Source organism: Dermacentor andersoni, chromosome 6 (genome assembly GCF_023375885.2).
Source record: "Dermacentor andersoni chromosome 6, qqDerAnde1_hic_scaffold, whole genome shotgun sequence".
Lineage (NCBI taxonomy): Eukaryota > Metazoa > Arthropoda > Arachnida > Ixodida > Ixodidae > Dermacentor > Dermacentor andersoni.
In genome coordinates this window covers 49,957,948-49,978,072 of record NC_092819.1, presented here as the reverse complement: position 1 = coordinate 49,978,072, position 20,125 = coordinate 49,957,948, and the positions used below count along the sequence as shown (strand labels likewise).

Here is a 20,125-nt window from a genome sequence, read left to right as displayed (position 1 = left end):
TTTATTTACAGTAAGCAGTATACAAAGCTCACTGCAGGGGCAGGGGCTAAAGGCAATCAAGCCTGACAAAGGTCCCTGTCCCTCCACAGTTCGTGGCAGCTCATACGCTTCGAGTTCAACAGTCAAAAAAAAAAAAAAAAAAAGGATTGCAGTACAGCAGTTTCAGGAAAATGGACAACTAGCTACTTGCAAGAGTACACATAACAAATCACATAAACAAGAGAAATATTTATATAAAATCTCTAAATAATCATACAGAAGAGGTCGCACGCACGCCATAATATATAGCTACACAAAATAAATTCAAGAAATTTGAAAATAAGAATGCGTCAGGAAAACGTCAAACCGCGTGATTGGACTTGATTCCTCGAAGCAGTTGGGCTAAATAAATTAAACATTGTATCATCGCCGTTTTGTTCGAAAATACCGGACGGTTCGTTGAACTTCCACGTGCCGCCGTGTGTGCGTGCTTATGTATGTATGTATGTATGTATGTATGTATGTATGTATGTATGTATGTATGTATGTATGTATGTATGTATGTATGTATGTATGCATGTATGTATGTATGTATGTATGAATGTATGTATGTATGTATGTATGTATGTATGTATGTATGTATGTATGTATGTATGTATGTATGTATGTATGTATGTATGTATGTATGTATGTATGTATGTATGTATGTATGTATGCATGCATGTATGTATGTATGTATGTATGTATGTATGATCATGAGAAGTAAATTCATAGAAGAATAAAAATGGGTTGGATCGCATACGGCAGACATTGTCAGCTCCTGACTGGAAGCTTACCATTATCGTTGAAAAGGAAGGTGTACAATCAGTGCATTTTACCAGTTCGGACTTATGAGGCAGAGACTTGGAAGCTGACAAAGAAGCTTGAGAACAAGTTAAGGACCGCGCAAAGAGCGATGGAACGAAGACTGCTAGGCATAACGTTAAGAGACAGAAAGAGAGCGGTGTGGATCAGAGAGCAAACGGGTATAGACGATATTCTAATTGACATCAAGAGAAAAAAAAAGGAGCTGGGCAGGTCATGTAATGCGCCGCTTAGATAACCGCTGGACCATTAGGGTTACAGAATGGGTGCTAAGAGAAGGGAAGCACAGTCGAGGACGGCAGAAGACTAGGTGGAGCGATGAAATTAGGGAAATTCGCGGCCGCTAGTTGAAATCGGTTGGCGCAGGACAGGGGTAATTGGAGATCGCAGGGAGATGTATGTATGCATGTATGTAGGTGCGTGTGTGCGCAGTTGGACCACCCGGCACATCCGCACAATACGTGCTATACTGCACGCAAGAAGAGAAACTTCACGGCCCCACGCCACACTGCACACGCCGAGGGAACGCTCCTCGAGGTGCGTGCTGCGCGCGTTCGGGCGTGCAAGCACAAAAAAAAAAAAAAAAAAAAAGGAAAAGAAGAAGAAAAGGAGAAAAAAAGCGTGGAAACGTCACTGAGCGAAGAAGACAGCACTGCACGCACGACGGCATGGCTTGGCCGGCTTGGCTTGGCCGGCCGACCAGCTCTGCGGCTTCGTCGTGCCATGCAGGCGAGCGAGACTCGGCAGCGACACGGGCCGTTCCACAAACCTAGAACTAATATGGCGTCGCACGGCGCGTGTCTGACGTCGACTAAAATAATAATAGTAACAATGAAAAAGAAAGAGGAGGAATATGAGAAAAAAGAAGGGCAAAAGAAGTGGAAAAAGAAGCTTGTGGGCTGCGAAATAGCTATCAAGAATTAAAAAAAAAAAACAAATACAAATAAAGACGCGGTTTTAAACGAAAAAAAAATAATAAAAGAGAAAGGATAGGAGGAAAGGGTCCGCTTCACGGCGTAATTGCTCGGCTGTTGCACGTTGCGTGTTTGAGTCTTTTTATAAAGCAGCCGCGCGCGAACTGACGCAACGAGCAGTTCCTTGCCCCCCTCCCCCCTACTTGTAGCTGTTTAGCGACCGACCGAAAAACAAAAGCGCGAAGACACGTTTTAGAGACGAGAGAGAGCGACAGTAACGCGGAAAGCGAAAGAACGCCGCCGCGGACAGGGGTAACCGGGAAGACTGTTGTGTAGCGAGCGAGTCTAAACGAAGCCCAACCTTCACTGCTGCCAAGTGTGACGTCACGGTATGCGAAGTTGGAAGGGACACTGAACGGACACGCAATTAGGTGAAGCTCTTTAGCGAGAGATGCGAGTATATAGCCACGACTTGGGAAGCTATATAGGGAATGGCCGCAACAAACCTCGGAAATCCACGGACCGGCAGCTGCATCTGAAGTCGGTCATATGACGAACGCAGCGTTTCACCTCTTTCAGGACTGTAAACGATGCTCTAGCTTTTTTCACTACTTAATATATATATGTATATATATATATATTTTTGCACTCGCCTACCTACATGTTTTGCTTATCACTCCAGAAAGAGAGAGAGAAAGAGAAACAAGATGGGAAATCTGAGTAGGGGGGTTTACCGGAAGGGCTTCCGGTTTGGTACCCTGCATCGAGGGAAGGGTAAGGGTAGCTCTAGCTAGCTCACTCTAGCTCTAGCTCTAGCTCTAGCTCACTCTAGCTCTAGGTCACTCATATGCAAGGACCTGGATTTCCTGACCTCTCGTAAGACCTTGCACACAACCGTTTCCACCCATTCGTTCGCCTCTCTATCTGGCTCACTTATTCACCTCACTCACTCGCCTACTCAGTCACTCCATTGCCCGATTACTTACACAGTCGAATTTGACTTTATAACGAAACGCTTGGGAGCTGCAAAATCCTTCGTTGTACAGAGGTAACTTCGTAGTTGAGACCGCGAACTGTACCGCTTGCAATAAAGCAGGCTATGCATGTAAGGCAAAAAAAAAAAAAAAAAGAAAGAAAAAAATAACATGAATTTAAGAGAATTTTAGAGCAGCTATAATTTTCTTCTGCACACTCCCTCTGCCGGTATGTGCGACTGCAGCCGACGCTACGGCAACGAAGTTCGCAACATGTTCAGCGGCGAAATGCAGTGGGTGAAGTAACGCATAGTTGCATAGCTGTCGAATGCCGCTTATTGCTTTCAACATAACATTCTTGGTTAGTCTAGACAAGACAGGCTCATCGACACTGCTGCCTTCGTCGACCTTCGCCTCCGTCTTGTCTTTGATGGCCTCGACGATGTCGTAAATGATCAGTCCTGAGCCTATCATTCCGGTGGCTGAAAGTAGAGGGGAAGGGAGGGGGGCTATCTTAGCTATTGCGGTGTCCGGACCTTTCCACACGGTGACACAAGCTTCTTGCGCGGACCGCTGCTTTGTGGCGGCTACGGAGGGATGTGGTGGCGTCGTTATACGCGCATTCGTTGCAAAGGAACAAATCCTCTGTTCCTTCGTTGTACAGGCCGATTCATTGTAGTGGTCTTTTCTGTAGAGGCGTTTACAATACACATGTCACGTAGGAATTCGGCCGGTTCAAACGAAATAAGTCGTTATACAAGTCATTTTGGTTGTAGAAGCGTTCGACTGCACTCACTCACTCACTCACTCACTCACTCACTCACTCACTCACTCACTCACTCACTCACTCACTCACTCACTCACTCACTCACTCACTCACTCACTCACTCACTCACTCACTCACTCACTCACTCACTCGTACGCGATGACAGTGATTCTCCGTCGCCTCGCACGACCTTACACAACCGTCACCCAGTCGGAAATTCCACAAGATTCTAGAGCACAAAGCCCGGACATCACTCGAAAAAAAAACAAAAAACCACGGTCTTCTTTACCTCGCGGAAACAAAAACGTGCCTACTCCGCCAGATGCGGCCAGCTGGGCAACGTGAACGATTCCTTAACGAGGCCCCGGGGCGTGAACCAGAGCCACGCGTTCGAGGGACGTCCGTCGCAGGAACTCCTTGCCTCACAACACACGCGCCGTTCGCAACCACGCGCACGGCCTGCAGCGCACGCGGCCACACGATACCGCGGAGAGCGACACCAGAGTCGTCGTCATCGTTTGCGTAACCTTGTCCAGCACAAGAGCCACGCCGCCTTGAGGCATTGTGCGCGCGCGTTGGAACGGCTCGCAGCCGCTGCCTTTTGCCCTTGTCGCTGCGCGAGATCCTTTCGGTCCTTTTCTCTATAGTACACGTCTTTCTATTGTCGCTCGCGGTTGTGTGTGTATACACGAGCACCATTAGGGCGGCTTTTGTGTGGTGTCGGCGCGACAAATGTTTGCCCGGATACTGGAGAGCCCCAGCAAGGCGGCGCGGTTCCGCCCAATTTGAGCCGAAGCCAGGGAGGCCTTCCTTCCCAGCATGAAAAGAATGGCGTCCCGTGTGCGGCTGCCATATGCGTGTATACACACACACCCCGTTCCAAAACAGGCGGCAGCTAAAGAAAGCAAAAAAGGCCTCCGTAAGTGCGTTCTTCCCTTGCTCGTGACTCGCCGCAGCGATAGCTCGCGTGTTTCGTTTGGTGTTGAGGATGCGTTCGAAAAACCGCATAGAAACGGGTTGGTCGCGCGACGACGCGCGTAGCATAAATGGGAACAAAAAGCACGGAATTAGCGCTCCCGGAGTTCGGATTACTCTCTCTCTCTATACATATATATATATATCCACGACAGGTCACGACAGTTCACGGGACACGAGACTAACTGCGAGTAAGCCGAATTCCCGCGAAACTTCGGAACAGAGCCCCGGAATTCAACGTTTCAATCTGTTATAGTTTTTATACGAACCCACACAATGACATCTATTAAATTACAAGCGCCACGCATAAACAGAGCACCATTTCACATTCGTCGTGGCAATCCGCGTGTCCCGCGAGCTTTTCAGGCCGACTGCACGCACACGCGTCTCAAGCGCACGAATCTCGCGCCGCACACTTTTCGACGTTGCGCATAAAACATCGCCGGCACGCAGGCCCGTGTGGGTTTCACTGGAACGGCGCTGGGGCTTCCCGGAACGCGCCGCGCACTTCACCGCATATGCGGGCGATTCGGCCGAAATTAATGGGTATAATAAAAACGGTCGCTTCTAATTTCGCAAGTCCTTCTCTTCGTACACTGTCCCAAGCCAAGACGAGCACGCTCCTTTCACGCCGCATGCTACACAGCAGCAGCTCGGGCTCTCGCAATCACTGCGATCGCGACGACGGAGACGCGGGCGAAATTATTTAACGCGGCATCGCGATGCAATGCGCGCATTGCCCGCGCTCTCTCTCGCAAGCCACTCGCCGCCCTCGCTCCCCGACAGGCGCTTTCTCTCCGCACACAAGATGGCCGAATGTGCTACCGAACCAACGCGGATGCAATGGCCGCGCTTATCTCGTCGCCGCCGGGCCTTATCGTCGAGTCGCTAAAAATGGCACGGCTGCTGCTGTTTGGCGCAAGATGAGGAAGAAGCAGCGCGCGGTATTATTCGAGCCGTGTTTAAGAAAAAGGAAGAGAAAAAGAAAGCGAAGGAGGAGGGAGAGATATGAGAAGTGAGTTGGGGCTACACCTATACACACCCAGCCACCTCACAAGCATACACAAGCACGCAATTTGCTCAATAAAGACGGGCAGCGAAGTGGTAGAGAGAAAGAGTCGAGAAAATGGATGGGGCTTGGGGCCGATAGGTTTTTACAGCCTATATATCTGAAGGAAATACAATGTACGCAGGGGATGCTATATACAAGGGGAGAGAGAGAAAGATTGAGAGCTTTTTTAGCTCGTCCCAGATTAGCTTTGTTTCTTACTTTTTCTTTTCTTTTTTTTTTTTTTTTTTTGCGAACGGGCACGATTTTATTTTTTACAGATACTTCAATCCCCAAAGGGATTTTAGCAGGGTGTAATGGCGACAGGCGAGGAATTTCACGTGATTTCGGCTTTCTCACGTGGTTTAGGACAGAACTAAGCGAAAGAACGAAAAAAAATAAAAGAGTAAGACAAATGTGGACAAAGCGTCGTTGGCACGCGAATAATTCCGTAAGGAGGAACAAACCTCTGAACAAATGGGGTCACTAAGTATGACGTATACCGTAGCCGAGTGCAGGAAACATAGCTTGAATTCCTATAGCAACCGCATAATAGACTGACCGAAACGTCTCCACGGGGAGGCCCGTCCTTGCTGTTTCTTGCGAGCACCGTTTCTAGGAGAATGTGTATCATCGCCTCGACTTGCGCTTGGCCGTAAGTCACGCACGAACGGCCTATATCCAAACATACCAGTACTCTCACATGTCGCGTTATAGTCACCTGGAATAGGATGCATTTCTAGGTTTCACCACCCGAAATAGTATCTCTCTCTCTCTCTCTCTCTCAAGACCGTTGGTACCTGTAATCGGTACCGCCGCCAGGAGGCGAGCCGCCGAGGGAACACCCATGTACGCTTGTTGCTTCTCCATAACGAATACAACGAATTAGGAGACTTTTGGAATCCCGACTGTAGTATATATATAAAAAAAATGAAAAAGTCTGGCGCTCCCTCTACTTCCCTCACGCGTGCGGTGACGCGCTAGAGTGCCGTGCGCAGTGACTCCACCCCATTCTCAATCCCAACTCGCTCAGAAAGACATTGTCATTAATCGATGTCAACATGTAGGTTAAATCGCCATCCGTTTCTTTTTAAATATACATAGAGAAACAGAAAAAGAAATTTCTCCTTAGAGCAGACTGTGCCCGAACCCTAATTACACTACTCAAGCAAGAATGAAGGTAAAAAAAAAAAAAAAGCAAGAATAATATATCGACGAGAACTACACGTACGAACACGCGTCGCAAGCACAAAAATAACGCAGGATATTTTTAGGAAGGCGGAGCCACGGGGCGATTTTAACAGCGGTTGACTCAGGGACGCCTCAAGCAGCACTTCCTAGAAGACGTTGCCTCAGGTTGGAGCTAATGTTTCGACAGAAAAGGATTTCTCTTCGTCGAGACAAACACTCAACGTTACCTGCACTGACGAAGGCAAGTTCCCATTTGCCGAGACGTTGGCTCCAGCCTGAGAGGTTATCAGCACGGGCTGCTCTACTCGTATATAAATATGTGGAGCAGTCAAAATATGAAATTTAAAACTCTGCGAGCAGAAAGGATAACGCGACACCGTGACGCGAGGACAGTCAAGCAAGCAGAGGATGAGATACGCCAGTGAGGACAGGCCACCATCTTCAAACAAGTTTCACAGACTCGACGCGTCACCACAGGTCATTTCTCTCTCTCTCTAACTCTCGTCATTTTCACAAAGGAGGCGGCGAAAGAAAAGAAAGAGGGGAAAATAAGGAAACGAAAAAAGAACTTCCATCTATACTCCCACTGGCCAAATATCCGTGCAGTGCAGCCAAAGCTATATGGGCCACGTCAGCCAACCAGGGTAAAGAGAAACGGAAGAAGGGGCTCCTCAGCTCCTGCACTGTCCGCCTCTAATCGCCCTCCGAGCTACGCCGATTGAACGGAATATCCACGGAAGGACTAGTAGTATCGCCCGCATCGGGGGATACATATCCTTTCTTTTCTCACGAACACGCAGCGGGCTCTCGTTCCTTTCATTGATTCCAAATTTTAACGACCCGATATCAAAGCAGATGTTGGTACTTCTAAGCGATGCACCGGTTACTCGTCGTCGATAAGGGAGCTTGCCACTCGTCGCATGGCAAACGAAATGAAATCACAAGGAGCACCGGAAAAATCCCGAACAAAGTCAGATAGCACGGACACGTACAAAGTTCGGTTCGGAAGGCGAATCCGCGAAGCCACAAAAGACAGTACACGAATACGTCACCCCACCGAACATGACTATATACGCAAGTACAGTTTCACGAATAAATAAAAGTGTACTTGAAATTGTCTGAGAACGACGCATATTTTTTCTTTCTTCTCTTTTTCTTTTCCTGATTGGCCGACACGAGCCCCATAGCGTTCACCGCACAGCACCGAATTAGTGAGGCGAAGCGCGAGAGAAATAACGGCGAGGCCGTTCGTTACACGTACGACGATCGTCGAGACGGTATATAGACTGCTGTGCCAAGAAGCACGTATCGACGCGGGTGCTATATGGTTCTTCCACATACGAGGGGGCTGGCCGGCCTACGTGTCCTGCTTCGCTGCGGCGCCGTGTGAACGAGGTGGCCACGAGGGAAGAGAAGAAAAGAAAAAAAAGAACAGCACGACTTCTCGCCAAGTCGGGAAAGGGCGAGTACATAACGGCACGAGCTGTACAGGCGTGTATACGCTTCAGAAAGCCACGCACGGTCGGTCTCCCCTTCAATACACATCGTATCGTACGTGTATACACGTGTGTTACGAACAACCAGCCACCAGCTGGCATGGCGCGCCTGTATACTCTCGCCTCCCTCGCTCCAAACGCCGTGGCCGTTGCGGCTATCACCGATTTCCCTCGCACCGCGGTTACGCGCCCCGCGAGAAGAAGCAGCGCGAGCGCGATCCACCAGCTGATGCGGGCCGGGCCGGGCCGGGAATCGTGCGATCTGAATTGATGCGCGACGACCACAGGCGAGGGGGAGGGGCGGGAGAATTCGGTCTTCGCGCGCGTATACGACGCAACGTGTCTGTCCTCAATGGAGGACCGGAAGGCCCGGGAAGAAGAGCGATAGAAGTTTTATATCGGAGAAAAAAAGAGAAAAAAACGTCGAGATTGTTGTCCTGAATCAGAGGTGATGTGATTCATGCGCGGTGTTGTTCGGGCAAGTTTCCCCGCAACTTAATCTTGATCGAAGTGGGCTGGAATTCTTGTCGACGACGGGGGACTAGACTCGATCACGTCGGTAAAGATCGTACTCGGCGTGTGATGCGATTTGTTGTCGGGTGCGTTCCTTTTTCTCTTGCCCTTCCTGCTTTCCCCCTTCCCGATTTTTTCCCCTTTTTTTGAGGTGAAACGTCTCTAAAATCGTAGGAAGGTGTCTATTGCCAAAACCACACGTAAGGAAAACTTGTTATACTGTTATCGCTTATATATCCACAACCGTTCTACCCACGCTCCTTACTTTTGTATCGCTGTGTAGAGGAAAGAAGCCATTACTGGATGATGTGTCGCTCGCGTAGACGGTTTCCTTTGTCGCGCCACGCATGACGAAATCGGAGCTACATTCAGCATTTCGCCCGGCGTTCATAAAGGCATCGCTCGGCAGTAGATTCGTCGATGCGAGCGGGAGTGGTCACGCCTGAGAGAACTCACTCAGCTACTGTAGGGTAAGATTCATCAAACTCAAAGCTGCGCTCATCAGGAGTTACAAGGTCCACTACTGCGCAATTTCTTGCATAAATCTCACGCTTGCTCGGTTACGGAGCCCCCCGCGTTCGACACGCAGAGTCTAGAAATAGCGTGAGATTGCAGTACTATATATATAGACCCTATATAATATCCCCAACTAGCTGCAACATAAGTTAGGTATGTAAGCTTTCTAACGCGTGAATGTAACTTGCGTATTTGATTACGTCCCTTCTGTAACATAGTGCCCATTACACCCTCTGTAGTCACATCGTATGCCCCACTGCAGCTGCATCCTTGATCCAGGCTAGCCAATTCTCCCTGTCGTGGTCTTTATATATGTTTACATGAATATCAATAATAACACCACAGAGAAGCAAACACCGGAGACATGAGATGCTCCGCATATTGGGGGAGGGGGGTGGAATGACCAATAGGGCTTCTGTAAACATGCTCAAAAAATTTGAGTATAATGAGCGTTTCTTCCTTTCTTTTTTTTTTTTCATCCCGCCCGCCATAGGAATGCGGACTCTGCGGTCGGGCATCAAACCCGCGACGTCGTGCTCAGCTAGCAGAACCCACAAAGCAACAGCGGCGAGTTGGACAGACGAAGTTGTATAGATGCACATAGATGAATAGCTAATGCACCTTTCAAAGATACAAGAAGTAAACAACCACCTGCAGCTACTCGAACAGAAACGGCGATCTTTCTCTAAAAAAGTGTTTTATCAGCTGGCGAGACATCGAATGCATGTTCAGTAAAGTGACCGTAAAGAGCAGCACTTATTATGTTTAGATTGCGGAAGTAGTCTTTGAAGATTATTTTTGCGTTGCTTCTACGGTAAATACGTTGTTGGTTACGACATAAGTTTAAGATCAACGTATCTCTTTCTGAATCTGGCACACGAACCGCGGTATCAATACGCCAATGGGACGTCATGGAACTTTCAAAGTAGCATTCTTTGCCTGTTTAGGCCGTTTTCACGCAAAGAAAAGAAATTCTCAAAACTTGCTAGGTTCTGTTTCATGCTCCTTTGAGATGCCATGCGATCGGTCTTCATCGAGAACAAGTTATAACCAGGCTCTAGAAGACACTGTCAAAATTAATAACGTCACGAGAGCCAGTGCAGGGACTTCAACATTGTGTTGTCACCTGCATTTCTTTTTTACTGACTGCCATGACGTTCCAGAAGCATTTGTTTGTTTGTTTGTTCGCCACCTCCTTGGCCATTGCCGGTAGTGGATTAGCGCAGTTACTTGAGGAACAAACAAGAAAAAAAACGTGGCTCTGTGCGAAAATGTTGCAATCACAGTATGTGGGTTCAGAGAATCGCAGTAGAGCGGGAAGTTGGGATAGTTGGCGGAAGTTAATCTTGTAATACTAGGGTACTGCGCCAAGACACACGGACAACAGAAGTAGAAAAAGGGCAGGACTGTAGTAACCCCAGTATTATCAGATAATCGCCAGAGTATGCTGTTCTTTAAAGCGAAGTTTTGCGTTGGTGCCACTTTAAGCGTAACCACCAGACTATTACTGGTTATCCCCCCCCCCCCCCCCGTTTATTCTCTCGTTCGATCCTTCGTTGTTTCAAATATAATGAATGATGATCTGCGAACGATTCCTCTCGCGCCGACAGAGTATGCGTAAGACAATCGCACGTAAGGCCAACCGCTTCGTGCCACGAAAAACAAAAGGAATAAATTTCACGCGTCGCAGAGCTCGCGAAAATAACAAAAAGAAATAAAGAAAGTAAAATAGGGAGATGAACAGCAGGGGGGGGTTGTGGGTGGGGGGTGAAAACGAAAACGGGTGCACGACAGGTCACGCACTGAAAACGAAGCAACTACATTCAGCAGCCCCCCACATAATCACGACAGGCGTGCACACACACAGACACAAGAACGGCGGGGCACTGCGAAGCCAAAGGAAGCAGGAACGTGGGTGGTGCGCTACTACGCATGGCGGGGGAGGAGGAAAACGCAGGAGAGTGAAAGCATATGGACGTCTAGATGGCTTCATACGAACTTCTCCTTGACCTAGTTAGTGTTTACTAGGGGACATATGTACATACTCCTACGTACAGTGGGCCCCTGGGCCTTGCGTACGCAATTCGCTAGCGTCCTCTAGTCTAAAGCTTTCTAGTAAGAGCCGTATATAGTCGTGTCCTCTAGTTAAATGTCATTTTATTCGTGCACCCTGTTTTCAAGTGTCATCGTTTAGCGACTGCAGCTGCTGGCTATACGGTGTTTTCCAAGAATATTTGTATTTTGTACAATTGTACATTTATCTGTATTCATAACGATGATTCCTTCCTTGCCCTCTTCCACCCCCCCTTTTTTTTTCTCTGTGACTGCTAGGGCACAAATAAGGAAATGTAGTGTGCGATCACTCAGCGTGTATATTACGGGTCTGTACCCATTGACCGTTGCGGAGGCGATTCCAAAGCAATTGACTTTAGACTTCTTGAAGACCACTTTGCTTTCTTGAAGACTTGCCTTTTTGTCTGTCATAATGTGCACGTACTGTCTACAGATAAAAATCGTTACGAGCCTATCTTCTTTCTTACGCTGCAGCCCATAGGCTTCTGAGCCAACTTCTGGCATGGAGACTGGTAAACGTTAGTCGGCAGAACGTGTAATACCGTGCCAGTGCACAAGCTGCCCATGGACATCATACCTACGGAATTCGCGGAGAAAACGGCAGAGAGACCTTCTATAGGCTGCCTATGGGCAAACGACAGCGAAAGGACGAAAGCGAATGTCGCTCGAAGACTGCTTTGCTACCTCAAAGACTTTTTGGTCTTTGTGGTCAATATACTTCAGGGCTTAACTAGAATTTGTGTCTAGGGAAATTTTAGGGAGATGCATGCACGGGTTAGGCTATTGCTATTCCACCAGAGGTATATAGCATTGGATTCTCGCAAGCGGCCGCCAGTGTATAGGAATAGACGCGTAACCGTCGGAGGCGTTGGTGCACAGGCCACGCCCACAACGCAGCATCGCGGGCAGTAAGATGAATCGAGGCAGAGCCTCCGAGGCAAGAAAAAAAAGAAAGCTAGAACGGGATGCGAGACCTTGTATCGAAAAAGGGTGGGCCCGACCGAGACTCACCCGTGGTGCTGCTGCTCTCCATTCGAACGCTGCCCAGGGTCACCCTGCGGAAGGCGACCTCCTTGGCCCGCTCCAGACCGGTCAACTCGGGCGCCGTCGCCTTGCGCGCGGGCAGGGTCTGTCCTCGGCCGTCCTGGACGCTCGGAGGGCTGCTGTAGGTGACCGTGAGCGCGCTGCGGGACCGATCGCGGAACGCCGGCGACGCCGGCGCCGACAGCGACGGCGCCAGCGGAATCTTCGAGTCCGGCACCAGCAGCTGCTTCTGGGTCGGCGGCGACGGGCTGTCCTGCGGCATGGGCGACGGGGGCAGCTGGCGCTGCGGGCTCTGGCGCTTGGTGCGGGGGAAGGGCACGGGCGGCGGGGAGTCGTCGGCGGCCGTGGTCGAAGACGACAACGGCGGCTGCTGGTGGTGAGGCAGCAGCCTGCCACCGACGCCGCCTTCGGCGGACGCGCTGTCGCTAGAAGAGGACAGGGATGACCCCTGACGGGGAAGCTTCCGGATTGGGGTCCTCAGGGGACCCCGCAACGGCGCCCAGCGGACGCCCGTCGGGGGCGACGGGCAGGCGGTCGAAGACAAGGGCGGCGTGCCTTCGGACGTCGGCTTGCTGGTCGTGGCCGAGGACGCGGGGAAGGGCGTGGCCGACGAGTCGGCGGCGCTCGAGACGTCCGAGGACAGGCTGTCCTGGCCGACGGCGGACTGCGGGGAGTCCGGGCGAGGAGCGGAGGAGTAGCCGCCGGGGAGTCGCGCAAGCGGGGGGCGTTGCGCGTCAGGGGACGCCGACGGCGTCGTCCTGGTCATGGGCGGCGTCGTCTTCGGGCCGCTGTGGTTGCCGAGGCCTCGGGCGCTCTGTTGTTGTTGCGGTTGCTGGTGGGTCGCGGACGCAGGTGCGGCAGCGGCGGCACGGGAAGAGGTCGCGCGTTCGATAGCGGGTCGGCCTGCATGGTCGGGCCGCTGCTGCGCCGGCACGCATTGGAGAGCGCGGCCCAGCTCGTCTGCGACGGGGGGTCCGTTCAACTTGCGGCGCCGGCTAGACCTCCGGCAGAGGTCCTGCATCCATTGACCGGACGTGGCCTTGAGCTCCCTGCGCAAACGGTGGAAAGAGGCCATAGATGTATAGTCACGTTCAACGAAGAATATCTCGAACATCTGATAGATGCATATATAAACAATATTTTCGGATTATTTTTGACCACTTGATCGGTTGTAATCTGGCTGTGTGTTTTATGCTATGCGACTTTTAGGCGCTTGGAACCTACAGGCATACTGGGTACTGCTTACTTCAGAAAATGTGTTAGAAGTTCGTGAAAGACATGCATGGAAGGTGTGATGCATAAGCGATTTCCTATAGGGATTGCTTTTACTCCGGCGGCACATGTAGCTTTTAAAATGAAAGCAGTTTAACACGCAAACATAAAAGTATGACTATATTAACCAAATGAGTCAGACGATCGATTGTAATGCTAAACTTCTCGAAGCCCGAATACTTCGTAAGTGCACTCATTGCAAATTTGCAACAAAAAAAAGAAAAAACTGACGCTGATTATTTACGCTAAGTAATAAATTTCGGCGCGATATATTACAACCAGGAAACTGAATTTGTGATGCCGAAGAGAGGTGGTACTGTCACGCCGAATTAAGCAGACGTCCACAATTGGCGTATACTGCTTGCGTCTCAGCCGTCGTGCGCAAGCATCAGCGTGCGCCTTAAGCAGCAATCACCCTCGTCAACGTGTCCTATAACACGAACGATTTAAAACGGAAGCAATATTACCACGTCATAACTTGGTTTCGGATAAGAAAAACTGTGAACGTTCGGTTTTATTTTAGGCGCACAGCTTAGGACCGCGGTGGGCGAATTCGCTTCAGTGAACAGGCCACACGCTCAAGCAGAGCGGTTCGCATCGAATCTCTTCGGAGATATGCTCACTCGTTTACGTCACACGACGCTAGCCCTGTCTCGCTGCGAACCACGCGGAACCCCTGCGCATTCGTTGGAGCACTGGCAACGCGATGAAACGAGACCCGTGCCAGCTGGGACTACGGACGAAATGTGCAGCGCCGTCGACTTGGCCTCGAGTCGACTCGGCCTCGAGCCGACTTGGCCTCGAGTCGACTTGGCCTCGAGTCGACATGGCCTCGAGTCGACTTGGCATCGATACGACTTAGCATCGATACGACTTAGCATCGATCCGACTTCTATCATTCTACCTGGACCTCCACACTACTTTTCACCCTTCTTATTCTTCCCAAGAGAGGTAAGAATAAGCCTGGCACGACGCAAGTAAAATTAAAAAAAAAGGCGATAATAATTTCACACACGAGGCCGAATAGAACTAACGGGAGAGAGTCAAGTCCTGTGGTTGTAAAGAATTCTGCAACAGCTTCATCGTATAAGCCAGAGAGAAAGCATCTAAGTTATGTGTTTATTACCGAGCACAATAGCGCAACGTAACCTGATATGCATCACAATGCTCTCGCAGAAGTTACCTCCCGGCCGCCGCTTCGCTCGCACTGAATATGCGACAAACAAAACAATGATCGACTGCCCAACCGTATACGTGGCTGAATGGACTGCTCATCTGAAATGGCGCGCACGCACGCGAGTGAACTCAAATTACATATTACATAATTAGTTCTTCGCGGCCGAGAGATATATATCCTCGTCCTTCGCCTCGCGGTGAGGATATATTTTCATTCCGGAGCAACAGAAAAATAGCCTCCGTGCTCATACCCCTGGAGTCGCATTTGATTAGAAGCGTTGCTGTGAGTCGAAAACGTGAGGCGCATCTTAATAAGTACACGAAATAAGATAAGAGCGCCAGCATCAGGCAGAGCTGTACACAGTTCTTTTTTTTTTTCTTTTCTGACAGCCAGGTCAACATGGGATCCGAGCTGTCAAAACAGTTATGAACGATCTGCCACACACTAGCGTGTCTGGCACACGAATAATAATAATTAAAAAATGAATTAGAAGGAAAACAAAGGAGCCGCGCAACGGGTTTAATGCCCGCGAAAAGAAAAACAAATTAAACGTAAGACAAAATGAAGCATCACAGAGGCGAGGTCGATGCTGGCATTATAACAGGGCCCGCGGAGATCATAATTCAAGAAAGCCAAAGACAAAGCCACACGCAACGTCTTAATCGTTCGATAGCCAAGCAGCTGTCTGCGGTGGCCGCCACACTGAACTGACGATGATCCATTCTGGGCCGACCTTTAACATTCGCACGCAGGCCGGAAAGTAAAAAGAAAGAAAAAAAAAAACACATTGCGCTGAGCTTGCTTTCGTATCCAGCGAGAACGTGTTTTCACAAGAGGGGTCATGTATAAGCCGGGACCCTTGCCTGGCAACTCTCGGTTCAATTGCAAGGGCAACGCGCAGTACGTTTCACGTGACTCATCTCCCTCGCATTACGGTCTGCTGTTGCCGTCCCCGCGGTCTGCCGAAACCTGGGTACGTAGGCATGCCCAGCGCTTTCGATCAGGAGAGGGGGGAGGGGAGAGTCCAAACGGCACAGGGCCAAACGGCACAGGGCCAAACTGTCTGCTCGTAGGGGTGTGCGAATAGTAATTTTTCGGGGACAGAATCGAATACGAATCGAATAGTGCCAGAATCGAATCGAACGTCGAACACTTTTCGAATAGTTTTCGAATACTGAATAGCCGTTATCGTAGTAAATGTAAACCGATGTTCACGTCCCAGTGTTTAAGGTTAGCAGGTTTCTGTCGTTGCAGAGTAGACGCGATGAAGCGTTGTTTATTAAATGCACAAACGGAGCATTAGGAGCAAGCGAGTAGTTCCTTCGCATGCACAGGACTCTTGAGAGAGTGCGATTGATCCATGTACAGCCTGTGAAGTACGGCTACGTGAGTGACGTACCCTGCTCCACAACGCAAGTTATCGTGTTTTATATGCTATGCCTGCGGGAGTGAAAGCTTACCGTATTTCTGCTCTAATCTTATGTTTGGTTGGGCGCAGTTGACATTTTCAAAATTCGAAGAATATTCATTCTTATCAACGAATAATCACTATTCGATTCGTTATTTGAACGTTGCGAACCATTCGCACACCGCTACTATCTAGCTTCCCTCCACCCCTTTACTTTTTTCCTACAGGCAGCTTTTCTTGTTTAAACAGGTGCCCCTCAGGCCTTTTTTTATAAGCAGGTATACAACCTTCCGAGAGAAAGCTTGTGCCTCTATTTAATCTTTCCGTGAAAGGGCGTCTCCGACGGGAACGTCTGAAGCATTCGTGAAACGAAACGCTTCTGTGGCAGACCTTACTTGCAGTTCTATTCGAATCGCCACCCTGACATCAAAAAAAAAAAAAAATGCTTCTTGACGGCAGGTGAGGCTATCCCGGCTCTCGGTGAGGCTATCCTCACCGAGAGCCGGTGAGGATAGGCAGGTGAGGCTATCCTGGCCGCTCTCGCACTTCGATTCCAACGGTCGAAATAAAACCATGTGGCAGCATGCGCCGCAGAGTCGTTTCACTGTTTTATATTCCGTTGGAGAAAATTATGAAGCGTGCACTGTGCCCCCCCGACTACTTCCATTCCTGTAAGCGGGTCAATCCTGCGCGCACGCCTTACGACGCGGTGACATTCCTGAAAGTGTGCGCGGCAGCATCCGGGTTTCATCACATTAAGTTGGCACATCGGACTTCCAAGGACTCGCCGCGTGGTGAATCAGCAGTGCAAGGTCTCGGGTTTGAATCATGGACGCGGAGGATGAAGCGCGGAATGAAAAAAAAGAAAAGCAAAGAAAGGAACGTTCGTGCATCGTGCTTTGGTTCGCACTTTAAGAAACCCAGATTGTCTAAGATAATCCAGCGCGTATGCCACGCACATGCTGAAGAAGGGTCCATCGTTCGGTCAGTCTACAAACGGCCGTAGATGGCGGATGTTAAAAAACGCCGTAACGTTTCTACGACTTTGCTTGTCACAATTGTTGATCTACACTCCACAATACTGTTGATATCCAGAGGATACGCGCGGAGGTATGTATATAGACAGATATACTATATACACAGATATACCATACTGACGTAAACGCTTGTTGGAACTCAAGATTTCGTCCGCGAAAGCGGCTATATATGGCCTTGTTGCCAAGTCACCGTCTGATTCGTTGTATCGCAGGCACAACGACACAGACGTAAAGGGCATGCGAGACAACGCACAGTGACATAAGTGCCTTCAATGTTCGTGTCGTTGTGCCCATGCTGCAAAAAATTATAAGAACGTTCTTCTGCGTCAGTTTCATCGTGTGTATGTGTTGTGGTACACAGATCTGGCAACAAGGTGCAGAAACAAACATCGTTAACCGTAGACTTGCAGAACGGATTCTGTTAAGAAGGCCCATAATAAACCATATGTAGCCATAAGTCCCCAGGGTGTATTTAGACATATTTTTTAGACTACAATGAACATCCACAGAAATTCTATGGACTATCCAATTCTTCTCGAAGGCTACACAGCTAGCATTATAGGCAGGGTTCAACATTAATGCAAGGCGCCGAAAAAGAACGGCGCCGGTCGAAGCACGCAGCATGCAGGCCATATGCAAAGTAGAGCCGGGGCCCGCGGTTCGATGCAAGCGAATCTTCAGTCTGGCTTACAAACTCTTCACTACCTCTTTATACAGGTTATGTACTATAAATACACAATACCAATTCAATTCGAACAAATAATAGTACCCCTTACAAACGAAGAGTTATGGCACGTTCTTTCTACGTGTTCTCATCCTTGAGAGCTCTGAAGCGGAGAGAAAAGGAAATTCTTCCGAGCCTGTTCTCAACAAATATTCTCGAAATAGTTTAAAATACCCTTTTGTAGAAACAACTGTGGACTCGGTAGTACCAATCGCCCTCCAGAACACTGTATAATGTACCCTCCCAGCGACAGACTTTCTTGCGAAAGCTACAAGACGGAGTAACTCCGGTACTCTAGTAAAACACGTTGTTGGGCTAGTTGATGCATTGTATAAAGAAAAAAAAAAACTGCCAAAAAAAAGGACGTACGCAGGAAGCATGCAAGAAAACAGGAAAAGGCTGGTTTTTTTCCCCCTTATGTTTGCAAAAAAGATCGCATGAAGTTAATTTCCTGTCTTCGTAGGGTAACCTACGAGTCACTGCAACATGCTTCTCCTTTTTCACAAATAAGAAAGGCCTCTTTCCTGTCTTGTATGTTTCCTGTGTGCGTCATTATTATTATTATTATTATTATTATTATTATTATTATTATTATTATTATTTTTACTTAGAGGAACTCTGGTGATGCGATCGTTCTGCTGGGGAATGATGAACTCGTCTAATTTTCGTGTCTATGACTTCAGACGTTCTTGTGGCATCGTTTGTTACGCCTTTTATCGTTCTAAAGTTCCAATCAATCGCAGTTTTCTAAACACCGCAATAGGCAGTGCGGCTCTATATTCTCCCACACGCGTAAAAGTTGCGAATTGTCGCAAAGCCCATAACGCAAACTTCGTCGAAGACTATCGACTTGCTAAAGTCACGCAGCCGCATCAAGCAAGAAGGACGAAAGTTTATGCAAATCCATGCACTATATCAGTCATTCCCGTGGCTGCTGAACCGGCGTAACCAGCAGCTTACGCAGGGTTCGTTACAACTTTTTTCCACGAAACCTTACGTTCCCAATCAGGCGCCTTAGATAAGGGGACAGCTCGACGCAATTTTATGCACCAATGCAAAAAGCTCGAGGCAATCGCGCCAAACCGCGCCAGGCAGGCTTGCACAAGCATCAGGCACCTGGCACGTCGCACAAGAGTCAGTGGGGTTGTCCTCGCGTCTTCTTACGTATTCACGGTACACCGACGAAAGAAAAAGAAGAAGAAAAACGAAGAAAGCAGGCATCGCGAGCTGCTTCGATCGCGGTGCAATGCGTGCCCGTCCCGTCTCTCTCTGCGAAGTGACCAGGATGTTGCCTTGGAAGGCCGCCAAGCGAGCCTGCAGGAGTGGATCGAACCAAAAAATCGGCACAGCAGCAGAAGTGTGGCATCGAATGCACTTCTGCTTCGGCCACAGAGAAGACACTTCTGCTTCGGCCACAGTGAACGCGCGGCCGCGGAGAGCGATGACTCATAGAACAGAGGGCGAGAGTATATCACCAGACCTCGCGCGCCAGACGACGCCGTGGCGCTCGCCTTGACCGGATAATGGGCGACCTGTGCGCGGGGAGGCACTTGTCTGCATTGTCTGTGTGTGTACACGCTCCAGAATCTCTCTCCTCGCCGCCCCGAGAGGAGATGACAAGTGCCGATAACGTGTCGATGTCGGGAAACGGTGCACCCCTATATGTCTCCACGCGCAACGTGTCGCAGAAGGAAGGAGCTGCGCGACTTCGTTAACTTCTCGCCTGTATAAGTGGCGAAGCCTAATGGGCCTGTATACGTGCTTCAGCGGGAAGCCGCGAACGCGGTCGCGAGAAACGTGTCGCGTGAAGAAAAAAAAAAAAAAAAAGTAGACGGCCGGACAAGACGTACTTGCACAGGGGAGCATGCATACGTGTATAGACAAGCAAATGACAGCAACGACAAAAAGGTGACGAAAAAAAAATGAAAGAAACAAGAATAGATATGCTGCAACCGCTGGCATACATTGATACACTTTCAGTTTAGTCAGAACTCGACGCGCATGTGTCCCATTTACACCGGTTGTGTTTATGTCGTTTTTGCGCGGTAATCGGCGTGACCGTGAGCCTTACACTCTCGGAGCTGTCCAAATGCAATGCGGGGCACGGAGAAACGACTAAACAAGCGAGCGCTAAATCTCTGGTCCATACTGGAG

The 20,125-nt window shown here is 49.3% G+C and overlaps 1 protein-coding gene across 3 annotated transcripts in view; it reads right to left on the bottom strand.

The window, feature by feature from the left end:
• Positions 1-20,125, bottom strand: part of LOC126522943 (uncharacterized) — a 538,767-nt gene that overhangs the window by 75,775 nt on the left and 442,867 nt on the right. For all 3 annotated transcript variants that reach the window (XM_055066617.1, XM_055066618.1, XM_055066619.1), the window contains exon 4: positions 12,321-13,402. In XM_055066617.1, the coding sequence (XP_054922592.1) occupies positions 12,321-13,402 (1,082 nt within the window). The remainder of the gene's footprint in view (positions 1-12,320; positions 13,403-20,125) is intronic.